Source organism: Centroberyx affinis, unplaced genomic scaffold, assembly GCF_046629955.1.
Source record: "Centroberyx affinis isolate AG114_WGS23_722 - 3 ecotype Tasmania unplaced genomic scaffold, CSIRO-AGI_Caff_v1 ptg007273l_1, whole genome shotgun sequence".
NCBI classification, from domain to species: domain Eukaryota; kingdom Metazoa; phylum Chordata; class Actinopteri; order Beryciformes; family Berycidae; genus Centroberyx; species Centroberyx affinis.
Genome location: NW_027283676.1, coordinates 18063 through 36125, shown reverse-complemented (window position 1 = coordinate 36125; position 18063 = coordinate 18063). Strand labels below are relative to the sequence as shown.

The window sequence follows — 18063 nt, the reverse complement described above, 5'->3', positions numbered from 1 at the left end:
CTGACCAGGACCAGATGCAGCTGGACCAGTTTGTAGAGTTTGAATGAGGAGAAAACCTCCTGAAAACTGACATTGAACTCGTTGGTGAACAGATTCAACAACAGATCCTGCTGGAAGACAATAAAGCAGCAACTGGTCCGCAGTTACATTGCATTTCTGTTCTGGGTTCACACTAAAATTACTATTTAAAAATAAAGTAGATCCGGTCTCCCAAACAGGACCTATCTCTCCTACATGGTATCCCTCCGCTGTGTTCTCTTCTGTCAGTAAAGATGCTGTTTGGTGAAATTCTGTTCTGAACAAAAGAACCAAACGTCAATTAAAAATCACAGCAGCAGGATCTGCTGTAGAATCTGTTCACCGACGTGTTCAATGGCAGTTTCATTCAAATGAATGGGAAGTAAAAATCTGAACTACAAACTGGTCCGGCTGCATCTGGTCTCGGTCAGTAGATTATATTCTGCTTTTCAAATCAATAAGTCCATGTTGAAACTAAGTGGAATATTGATTTAACTGAAGCTACGTAAAACTCTACAGTGAAGGAAGTGATGAAATGTTGAATCCATCAATCTTCATGACTAAAACTAGGAAAACAAGGTCCAGGTTGAAAATAACCAGAATTATGTTTTAAGAGAGAAACTCTGCTGTGATCAATATTATTGAAAATTATCGAGCTGCTTTTATTTTGAAATCGATTAAGATTTAACTGAGATAATTATCAATATTGTTTTATCACCCAGCACTACAAACGATACATCACTATGCTGTGTGTGTGCGTGCGTGTGTGTGTGTGTGTGTGTGTGTCTCTGTGTGTGTGTGTGTGTGTGTGTGTGTGTGTCTCTGTGTGTGTGTGTGTGTGTGTGTGTGTGTGTGTGTGTGTGTGTGTGTGTGTGTGTCTGTGTGTGTGTGTGTGTGTGTTTCTCTCTCTCTCTGTGTGTGTGTGTGTGTGTGTGTGTGTGCAGGCTGTCAGGCTGTCTGCTCACAGAGGAAGGCTGTGCTTCTCTGGCCTCAGCTCTGAGCTCCAACCCCTCCCATCTGAGAGAGCTGGACCTGAGCTACAATCATCCAGGAGCCTCAGGAGTGAAGCTGCTCTCTGGTGGACCGGAGGATCCACACCGGAGACCGGACTCTCTCAGGTACGGAGAGGCCACGTCCGCTAGAAGGCTGAGAGTCACACACATTTTCTCTGTCAGACCGGCTGCGTCCGCACCGCGGCTAAATACAGCCGTCGCTCCTCATCGGAGCTTCGTCCCGTTCGGTTCACACACGGTTCGGTTATTAAGGAGAGCGAAGCTTTCTACGACCGAACTCGCTACCCGAAACGTTCGGAGACGGAGGGAAGAGTTGAGACGTTCTCACATTTTCTATCAGTCTGTTTCCTCAACACTGCAGCTGCTCCACCAGTTCTGTGTCTTGAGGCCAAGTGTTGCGTCTCTTTAAAGTATCAAGTTCATGAGGTGGAAGAAGAGAAAACCACACCGCTGTCGGTGGAGGTTTATTAAAATCTGATGGATAAACTGACGCCTCTGGTTACTGGTGTTACTGGTGTCCAGTAGACTGAAAACACAGGCGATGGGAGCCGCCATATTGGTCTGCGGTAAACGTTACTATGGTTACAAACATTATTTACAAGAGTGGAGTGACTCCTGTTGTTTGTTGTTTAATGTTGAATGGAGGATAAGAGTGACAGCGTCTGGAAAATCACTCATATGGAAGGTTATGAAGGTTATTTGTTCATTATCAAAGAGATTATGCTGTCTGAATTTATTCCCCCCAGTGTGGACCATGATGCAGTGCGGTGGCTGAAACCAGGTCTGAGGAAGTGTAAGTGTGTATTTAGTTTGATTCATGAAAACAAAGCAGCACATTCAGTTTCTATTTAAATAGAAAGCTCATGTGTGACATCTATTCATTCAAATCCTACTCTGAAGAAAGATGGCTGACAAAATGTGTCATCATGAAACTGAAGAAATTAACAGTCAATCTGTTAATAAATCAACCAATAATAAACACAACAGGTGTATTAGATGAGAAGCTGCTGCTGTATTGAGTCTTGTTCTCTCATCAGATGCCTGTGAACTCACACTGGACCCAAACACAGCACACAGAAACCTCTTCCTGTCTGAAGACAACAGAAAGGTAACGAGGGTAGAAGAGGAGCAGCCATATCCTGATCACCCAGAGAGATTTGACTCCTGTTATCAGCTGCTGTGTAGAAATGGTCTGACTGGTCGCTGTTACTGGGAGGTCGAGTGGGAAGGAGAGGTTCATATAGGAGTGACTTACAGAGGAATCAGGAGAGGAAGGAATGAAGACTGCAGGATTGGAGGGAATGAAAAGTCCTGGAGTCTGATCTGCTCTGATGATCATTACTCTGTCTGTCACAAGAACAGAAGAATATTCATACCTTCCCCCTCCTCCTCTGTCTCTGACAGAGTAGCAGTGTATCTGGACTGGCCTGCTGGCTCTCTGTCCTTCTACAGAGTTTCCTGTGACAAAAAGACTCACCTCCACACCATCCACACCACTTTCACTGAGCCTCTCTACCCAGCATTCAGCCTTGATGGTGGATCCTCTCTAACCCTGTCCAATGTACTTGAGTCGAATATGGATAGTGTGAGTATTTTTGCTATAGCTTTATAGCACACTACTACAAGTTTGTATCTCTAAAAAAAACCAACTAATTTTGTACCTTTCTGTTTTCTAGGCCCAAACTAACTTTACACCTGAACTGTTACCTGAATCTGCAAACACTTTATACAGGTAATTATATCACAAAATGACAAAATCTGATGATTATCAAGTTATCATTCTAAATCATTCTATTTTTGTTTTACCTGCATGGTCAAATAGCAGTTAGAACATTGATTAATACATTAATAGTGAAGGGATGTAGGGGAGGGTAAGCTCCTCCTAAACTCAGTTTCCTGTCTATTTGCAGAAATATAAACATTTTCAGGCTGATATAAAATTCATAGTTTACCTACCTCATAGTAAGTAGTATCAAACTGGTGTAAGATAGATGAGGATAGGTGTACCCACTTTTTATTTATCAGTTTGATACTACTTACTAATGTGCATACTATGAATTTCATATCCCAAGGAATTATGTCGGCCTGAAAAGGTGGTGAACTCTATTCCTGAAATAAAAAGGTGGGTAAACTGACTTTAGGTGGGTTTAGCCTCCTACTACATCCCTGGTTTAGAGCTAACATCATGGTTGTTTCTTGGTTGTTTTTAAAAGGAGTACCCAAAGTTTTGGTATAGGCAGATTATCCCACTGGTCAACTTACCTGTTAAGTGTAGGGTTGTCAGTTACCATCTCAGTATCGCGATACCGATATTGAAACGGTACCATGGCAAAAACCTAAAACATCAGAAAAAGTAATGTGATATTAATAGATAACAGAACACAGAACTTAAAATTCTTATAATTCTTAAAATTTGTTTTATTAAAGGTCCTATATGTAACTTTTACAAACTTTTTACATGTATAAATCATTTTTTATTGCCAATGTGTGAACGCGTTGTAACGTAACTTAAAAAATGAGACCTCAGCTGACTTTCTCCGTTGCCTGTAACAGTGTGTAAAGCTACATTCTATGTGAAGGACTTTGGCCGTTTTTTCCGGGAGATTCCAACGGATGTGACGTTATGCGCGCTCCCGTGGCTAGTCTCTTCAGCTTCACTACTTCTATAGCTTGCTTGCTCATAACGTAATACTTTCTGAGTGGATATGTTAGTTGGCTAGCTTGCCAAATCACGTCACCAGCTAACGTGATCCATGATACAAATTTATGTAGCTATTATGACAAATAGTGTTGATTTTAGCCAACAATAAATGATGTAACGTTACAAAGCAAAGGTGTATAACGATTGCCTTCTACTAGCCAAGAGCGATGCAAGGCAGCGGCGCACACGGGAGAAGTTTGCCTTCAGGGCTTTCTGGTAGAAAGCCTTAGGGTAACCCTAACCCCTACCCAAACCATAACCGTGGATTTCTGTCAGAAAGGCTTTCTGGTAGAAAGCCTTAGGGTAACCCTAACCCCTACCCAAACCATAACCGTGGATTTCTGTCAGAAAGGCTTTCTGGCAGAAAGCCCTGAAGGCAAACTTCTCCCGTGTGTGGCAGCGGCGGCCAAATAACGTTATCTAACTGTACACAAAGCTATGCTAAGGTTAGCCAGCTAACTGTAACTTAGCTACGCTGCATGGATCTGGCGTTTGTACAGTGAACTACAATGCTGATTTACAGTAACGGTGAAATAAACAATGGTAAGCTGTAATGACACAGCAAGGTGAACTACAGTCATTCAGGAAATGATGAATACATATAACGTTACATATTCCGTGTAGTTCACGAACAGTAAGCGTTATTGCAGATAACAGATAGCGACATTGCTAAGCCTCAAGGTGAAACTATTGCTGTTTTCACATATGAAAACTGGCTAGCAAGCTAACACCGACCTATAATGTTATAAATACAGCCAATGTCACGTTATCACCTGACAAAGTTCACACATAGTCACAGTTCCTCCTCACAAAAACACAGCACTGAAAACATACTTAACCTACATATAACTTCAATTAATAGCCCCAGAGAGAGAGAGAGAGATGGTCGAGCGAGCTAGAGAGAGAGAGAGAGATGGTCGAGCGAGCTAGAAGAGAGGGAGCGGTAGTAGCGAGAAAGCCGGTGAATCAGAGAAATAAAACGTTATTTTCTGATTATTTCACAGCGGTTACGTTCTAAAGCACAGAGAGAGAGAGGGAGAGCCCCGTATCAAAATAACGATAGCCTACCTTAGAAAAGATCAACGGAGAAATGTCTTGCTGCTGCTTCTCCTGAGTTTTGTTCAGCAAATTTGACAACTGACAGCTTGAATTTCAGGCCGTACTTTTTTCTCTGTGCCACCATGGCAATCAGCAAATGTGACTGACATTTGAATGCAAGTAAAAAAAAAAAAAAGAAACTGCTTCCTCATCTATCAACATGATGCCGGTCCATCACGTTCATATGGTCACTGTTTTGGCCGATACACAGGATGCTCGCTCGCGCCCACGGAGTGCGGGCACACGCGCGAGCATGAGCAATAGGATGCTGACTGCAGTTACCTTAACGGCCACAGGTGTCACTAATAACAAGCATTTTCTGAATCTTACAAACAGTACCTTTAATAAAAAAAACGGAAACACTATTGAAACGTAGGCTAAACAATCAAAAATAGTAAAAGTGTTCTGCTATGGCTGCAGAGCTACTGAACATGTTTTTAATTAATCAATTAAAGTAATTTCATCAGTGTGTGAAATTAAGAATCCAGTCTGTACAAATCCAATACACCTACAACAAAATAAGAAATAATTTATTTTTATTTTTTTCCACATTAGCCTTATAATTATAGTAGCCTTATAATCCTTCCAAAATAACAGATGTTCAGTTTACTCACGGACTTTAGGCTACTGTAGTTGTATTTCATTTGTTTTATTGTATTAGTTTACCATTTTATTCAGTCAGTCAGTCAATCAGTCTGTCAGTCAGCCACCAGCCGGATATCCACCTAGGCTCTAGAGCACAACTGGGCTTGGGCTTTGTAGGTCTACTTTTAGCGTTAAACAGACAAATCCCCGGCATCCAAATCAATTTGAAGGATGGGAGTCATTTTTTTATTTAACCGCAGGCGAGGGGATAAACTACCTCGGACTTTACTGCGGATATACAGTGTTTTGTTGATCAGATCAGAGGATGCAGCACAGTCTTGAACTTGCTCCTCCACTAACTGTGAATGCTGCACGCCGCTATGAAGGAAAAGAGGATGGGTAGCAGGAACTGGTGGGTAGATCAGTTAAGTGAACATATGAATGGATGTGTATAGGCTAGTTTGATTTTATGGAGGGTTCGTTTGGGGCGACCTAAGCAAAGTCTATAGGTCATAACAGTACTAACAGTAAGAGTTGGTTGGTTTGCTGATGAAGCAACCCGAAAACCCACACATGCACAGACACAAAACCACCCACAGTCTCAGTCTTAAGGTGGACATGTAACCTTCAGTGGGAGAAAAATCTGGCAAAACGATTCTGGTAACCGATGACACTTCTCCATAGGTACATTAGCTTAGCTATTGCACAGTCCTTTGCTAGGTTTGTCTTTTGGGGCTTCCGTAGTCCAGCAGCTTTGCTGGGGTTTATTTACAAATGTGTTGCGGTTTCTGTCACCCTCTAGTGGTTGGAAATTTGCTTAGTGCAGCTTTAAGTGATGAGAACATAGACACCAAAAACATCCACGTGTCCCTGGTAGATCATTGCAAAATAACATCACCTACCGTGCTTTCAGTTTGGACCTGGGTGAAACTAGTATTCCTTCCTGTACTGTATGGGAGTCAAAAATAACCAGTGAAAAAGAGGCCTGAGCATGGAGCTGGCCTGACAGTGAAGGTCTGCAGCCTTCACTGTGGGGAGATCACTGACTCCGGGGCTCCATGCTGACACTCTGGAATAGACTACATTGGGTGATAGCAGGCTCCGTGCTAACACCTTTGCATATACAATGTTGAGTGATAGCAGGCTCCATGTTAACACTTAAGCATACACTACGTTGAGTGATAGTAGGTTAGGCCATTTTAACTCAAAAGTGAGAAAATGAGAATTTGTAGCAGCTCTAAAGGTAAATGGTAAGGCATCTTAAATGATATGCAGCTAAGTCTGGCAGTTGTGTGTAGGCGATTAATCAAATTTACACACAATATGATACAAATATGATATAAGATATGATACAAAAATTGAATTAGCAGGGACTACTTTCTCTGTTTATATAGGAAGTGAAGGGGGGTGATGGGAGACTGTGTACAGCTAAAAATCACTGCACAGCAGATGAATACATATTGCTCACAGGCCATCTAATGAAAACCGCTCACAACTTTTTATTTCTAAAAGGTCTATCTTCTTGTTTTGGATAATGCCAGTGGGGCACTATCGCTCAACATAATGTGTGCTACAGTTTTAACATGGACTATATACTTGCTGTATTCCTTTAACCATTGTGTGTCCTACAGGTTCAAGTCCCCTGGTTCAGGTGTGTTCCAGTGTACTTTGACTGGTCTGGTGTTTACTATGGTTCAGGAGGGGGAGGTGCTGTACAGGACCGTCCAGTGGGATGAGAGCCTCCTCCGCTCAGCTGGCAAGACGCCTGCAGGCCCGCTGTTCAGCATCCAGTGTCCTCAGGGCTCTGTCTCTCAGCTCCACCTCCCACACTGTGAAACCACCCCTGGTAGGCACATTATTCAATCATGATTATGTATTGATTATTGTTGAACATTATTTCTTTTTTAATGACAAAGACCTAGAGTTACTGACATGGACATGACATGAAATTTGAATGGGGTTGACACCAGTGAAACTAAATCTTGGATGGCTCTGTGTATTCACAGCACCACTTCCTGAAAGTGAAAGCCTGTCTGTTGTCCACATCACTGATGATGGAATGAGCATCCTCCAGCCAGTGGAGATTACAGACACTCATGTGGGTGTGAATGTCCCCCACCTCTCTGCCTTTGGCGTAGTGCGGGATTACATTAAGAGGTCTCTAACTTTCACCAAGCCAATCCGTAGCCAAGTTCTGCTGTTCCTCCGACCACCAGACAGAAAGCAGAGACGAAAACTCAACGTGTTTCTGCTGCCAAAAAAAGTTCCTCTTCAGGAGGTAAAGCTCCCTGTAGCATAATAGTTTACCACAACTTTTTTTTTTTTTTTTTTTTAATCACATATCACATTTTATTTCCATGATGAGCCACATTCAGGTTGATCAGTCAGTGAGACACTTAACTCCTCTCTATACCTATCAAACTTTGTCACAGTGTGGTAAGAATAATTCTCTATTAGCAGAAAGAAATGCCAGCACTCATAATGTCTTTTCATCTTTTCATTACATGGGCAGCTAGTATGCAAAAAAACTGACGTGTTTGAGCTATCAGCTCAAACAAATCTCTCTCTCTTAGTTTATTTGGACAGCTGCCATACAGTGATATATGGTGGTATATGTATATATCTAAACATGTAAAACTGTCGAGAAGAATGTCCTCATGAACAGGACAGTGAAACCATTGTCTATGTATATGAGCATAATCTCTCAAATACAAATGTTCTGATATCATTGAAGGTGAAAGGGCACCAAGAAAATGCTGATAAGAGAATGCAGTATATCCAGACTCCTTCCTACTGTCGTCTCACCAAAGACCAAAGCTACAGTCTCCACTGTAAACCTGAGGAGTATAAAGTACAGCCTGAGGTGAGTATGTCAAATACAACTTTGTGCAAAATGTCTCTTGTTAGTGCTGTAACATGCAGACACAATTTATGAAATTAGTTTCTTTGGTTACCTTTGGATATTATAAACATAATAAATTAATAATTGGCTGCATGTTGAATATATACTGAACAAAAACACTTTTGTTTTTGCTCCCATTTTTCATGAGTTGAAATAAAAGATCTGACTTTTTCTATGTGCACAAAAGGCTAAATTTTTCTCAAATTTTGTTCACAAATTTGTTAAATCCGTGTTAGTGAGCGCTTCTCCTTTGCAAAGATAATCCATCCACCTGACAGGTGTGGCATATCAAGATGCTGATTAAACAGCATGATTATTGCACAGGTGTGCCTTGGGCTGCTCACAATAAAAGGCCGCTCTAACATGTGCAGTTTTATCACACAACACAATGCCACAGATATCGCAAATTTTGACTGCAGGAATGTCACCAGAGCTCATGTTGCAGCATGATAATGCTCGGCCCCATGCTGCAAGGATCTGTACACAATTCCTGGAAGCTGAAAACATCCCACTGCATGAGGCAAATGGTGGTCACACCAGATACTGACTGGTTTTCAAAAAATGCATCTGTAGCCCTAGTCATGTGAGATCCATAGTTTTTTCAAGATAAAACTGCACATTTTAGAGTGGCCTTTTGGAGGTGGATGGATTATCTTGGCAAAGGAGAAGTGCTCACTAACACAGATTTAAACAAATTTGTGGAACAAAATTTGAGAGAAATAAGCCTTTTGTGTGCATAGAAAAAGTCTTAGATCTTTTATTTCAACTCATGAAAAATGGGAGCAAAAACAAAAGTGTTGCGTTTATATTTTTGTTCAGTATAGATTCAGTTGTTTTAAATGTAAAACACAAACATTATTATTACATTATAACATATTTTTGAAAAAAAAAACACATTTCTCTTGGTTTTCAGGCTGCACAATTTTTTCAAAATTTTGGACCAAATTTCCACCCAACATTTGAGATTCGCCTGAATATGAGCACAGAGGAAGTGACTCTGACGGTCCGAGATAAAGAGAGGAGACAAGTCTGGGAACATGAGCTTAATCTGACTGGTAAAGACTTAATCCTCCTACAGCATCACTCAGTCCGTTAGAATAGAGAAGTTGATGGTAGTTCATGCTCTGTATTAGATCATTTTTCAGTCTGGCTGCATTCTGTTCACAATCCACATTTTTACCAGTTTTTCACCATGTTGCCTGCAGGTTTTCTGAAGAAGTTAGGCAATTGTAGGGATTTTTACAAATGGGTGACTACAGGAATATAGCAGAATGTATTTTCCAACTTGTTTGAAACATTCATTGCATAAGATGGTTGTCAGCCCAACAGTCTTGCAAGTTCAAGTTTGTTTATTTCTATAGCCCTTTATCACGAGCCTGTCTCAAAGGACTTTACAGAGAATGAGCCTAACTAGATCTAACTGATCGACAATCAACCATAGAACAGAATTATATAAGACAAACTTCAGGAAGAGCACAAGACACACAAAAGCAGATTTTACACATTTAGATATAACAGCTTACCTATTCTACATATCATAACTGACCTGGCACCTCCAGCCTTAAACCATCAATGCATACAAGGAAAAACTTTCAAGAAAAAAAAAACCTTGTTAGGAAAGAAAATGGACAAAACCTTAGGCGGGCCAAGTCAAAGAGGGATCCCCCACCGGGACGGCTGAGCGGGCAATCGGTGCTGGGACAAACGGTGACAAGAACATGGGCAATGACAATGATGGCGCCACGATCAGCGTTAATATCCACAGACACAATGACATCACTCGCGTCCACTGCCAGGTAGAAACACTGCACCGGGGTCTGAGAAGGAGGAAGACAGACAGTAACCAGGAGGCAGCCCTATGCTGGGTTCAGGGGCGTCATAGTGGGGGGAAAAGTGGGACTGACTACCCAGGGCCCCAATGCGGGGAGGGCCCTCGAAAAGCCTGGAATGAAAAGTTTGTTTTTGTTTGCAATTTTTTATTTCTAAGCGTCATAACAAGTGTCATAACATAACTAATTAGTGTCATAAATAAATTAAAATTGAGAGACTGAACTTTGTATCAAAAAAAAAAAAAGCACTATACACTATGATTTGTCTCTAAACTGCTGATTCTGGAGCACCAATGTGCACTGTGAGAGTCATGTCTTGAAAGAAAAGAAAGAAAGGAAAGAGAAAGAAAGCAAACTGAGGGAAAACAACTACTAACTAATTTCTTTCAAAAGAAAGGTAGGCACAACTAACACAGTTCAAGCTAATATCAGCAATTGTTTAGATTGAAGGCAGTCAACAGTGGTGGAAAGTAACTAAGTACATTTACTCAAGTACTGTACTTAAGTACAATTTTGAGGTACTTGTACTTTACTTGAGTATTTCCATTTTATGCTACTTTGTACTTATACTCCACTACATTTTAGAGGGAAATATTGTACTTTTTACTCCATTACATTTATTTCACAGCTATAGTTACTAGTTACTTTTCAGATCAATATTTTATATTTAAAACATTTGATCATAAAATAACTATAAAATAGCATTGTTATAGATTAGACTACCCAAAAGTATAGCTAAATTGTTAAGATTAGCTTCATGTTGACAACTTTAAAATGCTGCTTACATGTACATGTATGTCAATAAATCAATATTAATATTCCAATAATTTATGAAAAATATAACTCTAAATGGGGACAGTTTGCATAATGAGTATGTTTACTTTGATACTCTAAGTACATTTTGCTGCCATTACTTTTACTTGTAATGGAGTATCTTTACTACTTTTACTGAAGTAAAAGATCTCAGTACTTCTTCCACCACTGTAAATTAATCAGTATCATAAATTAATCCGCATCATAGCTACAGTGTCATATGACATTCTATCTGTCAACATTACCTAGCAAAGCTTAACATCATGAAACACATGGCCCTCTGTTTCAGAAACAGCCACTGAGAGTGAAGCAGCAGCAGGTCCCTCATCTGTTACCGAGCACGTGAGACAAGGTGAGCTCATCAAGTGACTGCTAAAAGTTATTACAAGGAATCATTTGACATTGAGGTGTCACGGACCTCGCAGTAAAGACAGTTCAACTTTGGAGCAATATTTAGCCCTTACCCAGTAAGCTAGCATGACATGTTTGGTATCAACGGATTCATTGCAATTCATATGATACCACTGGCTTTGCGCTAGCTTAAAAGCTGAACCCGTAATGGCCTTCAAATGACAGTAATGTTAATGCCAGATGATCCACCATCATTTTCAGAGGGTTAAAAGTAGGCCAAGTAAACCAAGAACTGAGCAGGAGAATAATTCCAATTTTAAGATCATGGTGATCAATGAGGCAGAGTCTAATTAAAATACAACCTATGGTTCTATTTTTCATTTTTAGATGGTTAAATTATGTTAGAAATAGGCCTACCAGTAGGCTGCAGTTTAATTGTTGGCCTATTCAAACAAGACAATTTCATTTAAAAGATATATATCATTACCTTGTGTTACTGTTACTGGTGCATTCTGGTCAGATTTTATTATTTTCTTTATAAAAACAAGATTTGATCTTCAAAAAAATCTTTTTAAAAAAAGGAGTCTTGAAAAAAAGGGGGGTGTCTCATAATCAAGGTCAATATAATATATTATAAGCAGGTTAAGAGGCTATGTCGATCCTGTATGCACAACTTGCTAACACTGTTTAAGAATGGTTTAAACTAATATTGGTATGTTGCTTAGATTGGAGGCAGTCAACCAGGATAGCTTGGAGCATGTTTGCATAACATAAATTAATCAGCATCATAGCAACAATGTCATGTAACATTATCTATCAATATTACCTAGCAAAGCTTAACATCATGAACCACATGGCCCTCAGTTTCAGAAACAGCCACAGAGAGCGGAGCAGCGGCAGGTCCCTCATTATCTCCTGATGATGTTACTGAGGACATGAGACAAGGTGAGCTCATATACTTGGCTCAATTATTTGTAAAAAAAAAAAAAAATCAAAAGATGCGTGAGAGACATGGATCAAGAGAGGAAGGGGGCCCACAGAGACTGCTTATGTATAGGGCCCAGAATTTTGTGCTACACCCCTGGCTGGGTTCCCAATGGCAGATTCCTATGTTAATACTGTCTAAGCTAAGGTAGGAGAAGAGACTGTGTCGATCCCAAGCTAGACAGTGCCAGGTCGTATGATTGTGAGAATAAATAGGTTTTGAATTTGGATTTGAAGGTTTCTACATAATTAGCTTCCCTGATCGTAAGAGGGAGATGGTTCCAGAGATAGGGAGCTCAGTAGGAGAACGCTCTACTGCCTGCTGATTTTTTTATTTTTATTCTAGGAACAGTAAGGTAGCCAGCATCCTGTGATCCAAAGGCAAGAGGTGGACTATAAAGGATAATACGGTCAGATAAATATGAGGGTGCAGGCCCATGTAACAATTTACATGTTAATAAAAGCGCCTTAAAGTCAGATCTGGCTTAAATTGGGAGCCAATGAAGGGAGGTCAGGATGGGTGTAATGTGGTCACATTTTATAGTTCTGGTTAATATTCTGGCAGCAGCATTTTGTACAAGTTAAAGGTTTTTAATACTGTAGTGAGGTAGGCCAGAGAATACAACGTTATTCAAGTTTTAATGAAACAAAAGCACGGCATCAGCCATATTTAGCAAAGGAAGGATTGTTGAGATGTTGCGAAGGTGGAAAAATGCTTTCTTTGTGATATCCTTAATGTGAGAGTCAAATGAGAAAGCTGAATCAAATGTAACGCCAAGATTTTTAACTGTGGGACTCTGGGTAATTAAGCAGTCCCCAAAATTTTAAGTGAAGTCCGCAACAAGAGGCTGTTGTGTTTCTGGGCCAACAACTAGCATCTCAGTTTTGTTGGCATTTAGTTGCAGGAAGTTAGATTACATACATTTTTTGACGGTTGTGAATTTTTTGGAGTTGTGAACGGTCATTAGGTTTAATGGGCCTAACAATTAAATTTAATACCATAGTTACGGATGCTAAGCATGTAAATAGAGAAAAGCAAAGGTCCTAGCACAGAACCTTGTGGTACACCAAAGTTAACTTCAGAGCGTTCTGAGATAATGTTGTTGTGTGAAACAGTGCATTCTATCAGATATGTAGGAATTAAGCCAAGTTGAAAGCGGACTGTTCATCCCTTTCGAAAAACAGCATAAACAAACCAGGAAGGAAGGACATTTTAGGCCATGGAAGCACTCCAGTTTAGTTATGCAAAGTCATAGAAAAGTCCTGCAATTTTACATCAGGGCCATGGTGTATTATATCTAACATACTAGTGTATATTTTAATTTGGTCCTGTTCAAATTCTTCTAATTTCTAAGAGGTCTCTGTTACAATGTGACTGCTGGTTGTTGAATAGAAGTCTTTTTCCAATTTACCTTCCAGGTCCTTGTCCAGCTAGGGAAAATCTACCAGGGGCTCCGAGTCCCTCAGCAGAGGAGAGGCTGCGCTCAGCTCGACCAGAGTTTATCAATCGAGTGTCTGAAACTGTTCTAAACAATTTGCTGGATGAACTTCTGCAGCGGATGGTAATAAATCATGAAGAAATGGAGTCGGCCAGAATAAAACCCAGGGCAGACAGAGCACGAGAATTGATCGACATGGTGCGAAGGAAAGGAGAAGAAGCCAGTTTAATTATGATCAAAGTCTTCTGTGAGCTGGACCCTTACCTTTCCAAAGAGCTGAACATCACCTGAAGCAGAAATGAGAACTGAACTGTACTGAGGTCGATGTTGAAGCGTGGTAACAGAGACAGAGTCGTAGATCAACACATCTTTAAGTCTTTAAGAAGCTTTGCCTTTAAAGCACATGTTGAGTCAGTGGATTTTCACTCCGAAAGTGATTTACTGACCTTTTGATACAAGGCCTGACACTATGGAAAAGCTTAACCTTATTTTTTATGTTTTATATGTACAGTAGTTGTGTTTTCAAACACTGAAATTATTATTAATTATTAAATTAAGATTTAAAACTTAAAGCCAATGAAATGAACGAACAGTTCATCCAAGAGGGTCGTATAATGAGAAATTAATTGATGAAGGTATGAATAAATCTAAGAAAGTAAACAGAACAGTTACTACATCCTTCTCAGAAGCCAAAAACAGAGTAGGGTCACCTTTGTGTCCCTCCTCACCGGACCGGGGAGAGACCTCAGTGTCTTTCTGGACACTCTTAAGTCTGGGTTAAAGGTCAAAGGTCACATGGCGTTTTTACCATCGAGGCTTCTGGGCTTTGGAAGGTCCTGTCTGAGGAGTCACATTCAACTGTAGATCAGATCAGAAAACACATTTTTCCAGGCAGGCTTTTATATAATTTGTTTTTACCTTTTTTATTCTCATAGTGAATATTTTTTTTGAGTGAAATATAATTACATTTTATTTCATTTATCAGTGTTACTTTGATGTGTAGTAGTAGCAGTGTTGGGGTAACGCATTACAGTAATCAGATTACTTTTTTGTAGCAAGGAGTAACTTCATGGGTTAGTTTTGTAATTTATGTAATCAGACTGCGCAGCAGGCTGGCGGTGTGGTGGAGGCTTGTATTCACAACAATCACTATTTACTATTTGGGATCCGTTAAGGATGAGGTTTTTGTGTGGAGTGACGCTTCCCTCTAGTGGATTGTACAGGCTACAGCATGATGCAGGTTGGCTGGTTTTCTAGTTTTATGGCTCTGCATTCTGTTTCTACTCTGAAACTAAAGAAGCACTATGTTGACAATTTTCTATTGCTGCCTATATAGATACAGGAGTAGTATGGTAATTGGCTAGGCAATGTTGTATTATTGCAAACTAACATACACTGAGTATTCTAGCTCTTATTCTGTTAGAGTAAAATGGGTGATTAACTGTTTATATACATTGTTACGTGTGGCCTTGCATGTGCATTATTGCACAGTGCTTGTGGGTGTGTTTTGTTCTCTCCTTGTCTCTCTCTCTCTCTCTCTCTCCCTGGTGCTCTCTCCTCTACCTGTTCTCTAATTTAGCTGGAACACCTGAAGCCAAGTAACGTGCAGAGTTAAAGGGGGACCTGAGTGGCGGCCATTCGCCCGACAGCCTGCAGCTTTGCCGTTTGGGGTTTTTCCCCTGCCTTGTTTTTTTCCTTTACTTCTTTTTATAGCATGTTCTTGGTTTGGTGAGTTTGTTATTTTAGTTTGGGCTGGAGATCACCGGTAGTTCAGTTATCGGGTGTTGTTTTGGTACAGTTTAGGTTACTCTCTCTTTTGGTAGTTTAGTGGGGGAGAGCTGGGTTCGCACGGCCCATTTCGTGGCTGGCCCAGTATCTTCCCCATCTTTTGTTCTGTTTGGCCGGGATCTCCAACCCCTTTTGTTTGTCTTGTATTTTTTTCTCACTTTGAGTATGTTTTTTTTCCTTCTAAAATAAAAAAACCTTGATTTTTTGTTACTCGGTGGTCTTGGCATCCTTCCATATGTTCCAGTCTCCAGTCGAACCTTACGATGTTTAGGGGGCCGTAACATACATATTCAGTGTGACAGATTGTCAGGAGCTTGCCAGTATTTCTAGCAGTACCCCTGGCTTTAGTAATACTACTAACTGGAATTTAGCAGAGTAACAATTTACCCTCAATGCGATACAATTTTTTTTTTTTTGTCAGCTAGTGCCATTCACAGTGACTGAAAATTAGCCAAAATAAATGAGAAATCAGTCAAGGCAGTCAATTGCAGAGGTCACATCCTGCTTCAGAGCATTTCACCCTCCTCTTTTTACTGACTAGATAAAAGGATCTGACAAGGCCATGGTAGTCAATGTCATCAGCTTTTGGTCCGTCAGTGGCCATCCTGCAGCACACGTCAAGGTGGTCATCCTTGAGCCGGTTCCTCAATGGTGTTTTCACCTGTTGAAAATTGAATGGAGAATGCAATGATTGTGCTATCAACAAATCATATTAGCAATCATTTAACATTTTGAGGTATTCGATCATCGTCATCACGGTCGCCGCGGCCATATTGTTGACATAGCGCTGCAGCTGTCAACTAGTGACAGCCTAGGTGACAGCAGCGCTAATAGGAAGCTAGCCACCATTAGCGTTATCTCTATTGTCTATTACCGCTTCTGTTCCATTAGGATGTATTACAAAATAGCGATGGCATCCTGCGTTATACACGGCTGTAGTAATGACAGCAATAAAACCCCCGGGGTTTGTTTGTATGCCTCCCTGCTGTCCGCAGATGTGAAGGGAAAGAGATTGAGGATCTAAACCAGCACAGGAGAGATGTGTGGATAGTTAGGAGAAACAGGCGAAACTTTCTGCCAGCTCCTCACAGCAAATTCTGTTCACCTCAGTTTTTTTTTGTTTACCACAGGTCATACATCAGGAATACTATAGGTGTTTATTGCAAGGGAATCAGGTCTGGACATTTTCCAGAGTTGCCCTTTCACATGTGTAGCACACATGTGTCCGTGTCAGACACGTTCTCACCTATTCAAACTGGCCTTTGTCTCGCCTTGTGCTGTCTAGTGTTTGTATTTTGTGTGTTATGTTTTAGTGTTTGTTTCTTTTTACTGTATTTATGGTCTTATTTTTTATTTTTAACAATTTTACTCTTTTACTCTCACTTTGTGACCTTGCTCTGTGAAAGGCGCTATACTAAATAAACTTTTACTTTTTACTTTTTTTACTTTTACTTACTGGAAATACTCTGTTTGGTTTAGTCGAGGAGTGCAGGAGGCAGGACATGATGCAGAAAGTATGCTGCAGTTGTAATTGCTTTTACGTTTTTAAGATTTTCACCAGAAATAAAACGGCTTTTATTTTACGAGAAATCACAGGATGTCCTCTCTCCCATTAGCGTCAAAACAATGCAGCTTAGCTGGCCGCGTTTTATCCACCGCCAGCCGCATTTGTGTGAAATATAGCGGCTGTGGATGAAAGGGGAGTTGACTGCTGGAAGTCAAAGACGTCATATTTAAGTTTATGTTCTGCTTGTTCAACAGTTGTTTGATAAATTGCTATTAAACACATGAATTGCTATTTTTATTCTCAATTCTTTTTTGGCACTGGTGATTTTCCTTTGGCGCTGGCTAAAACCTCTTTGGGGGGTGCCAAAAATTCCTCTATGCAGGAAAAACCCTGCACTGAAGAAAATGCAACAATATGCAATATGTTGCTGTGTGTGTCTGTCTGTGTGTGTGACAGGTGAGCATGTCCTGGTGAACATGCTCACCAGGACAGATTCATTTTTGGAATGGTCAGGCCTGGAGGTCAAGGACACAAAATGTGCTGTTCTGTATGAGAGGAGGAGTGGAGGGAATCGTTGGTACCGCTCAAAAGCTGATACCTGCCCTGTGTTCACAGTAGCAACAAGACCCATACGTGTATACTCTCTTCATGAGACATACACTTATCTTGGACATAAAATCAACATTGCAGGAGAATGGAAGGAGCAAGTTAACATCATCTTGTCTGAGTTCACATCCAGGTTGGACTTGATTGACAGATGCACACTGCCTCTGACTATGAAGTTGGAAGCTGTTGTCTAAAGTACAACATCTGTTCTCCAACGTCCACATCCAACAGAAAGTGCTAAGTGAAATGAATGACAAAACAGTGAGTTTAGTGCGAAAGTGGCTTGGACTCAACACACACAGCACCCGTGACTTTATCTTTCATCCCCAGTGGGAGGGAGGGCTGGGGGTACCAAATGTGGCATGGATTTATACCAGCATGCGGATTTCCCACCTTCTGAACATGCTGAATAATGATGATAAGGATGTT

At 40.5% G+C, this 18063-nt stretch overlaps 1 protein-coding gene across 1 annotated transcript; it reads left to right on the top strand.

Annotated features, from left to right (window-relative positions):
- Positions 1-965: 965 nt before the first annotated feature.
- LOC139639430 (uncharacterized) lies at positions 966-15731 on the top strand (the record flags this gene model as incomplete). The annotated part of the gene is made up of 11 exons (XM_071513520.1): positions 966-1136; positions 1778-1824; positions 2069-2616; positions 2708-2763; positions 7047-7261; positions 7422-7693; positions 8150-8278; positions 9231-9372; positions 11249-11311; positions 12175-12255; positions 13714-15731. Coding segments are annotated over 11 exons (2035 nt in total), but the record flags the coding sequence as incomplete, so codon positions are not given.
- Between the last annotated feature and the right edge of the window lie 2332 nt (positions 15732-18063).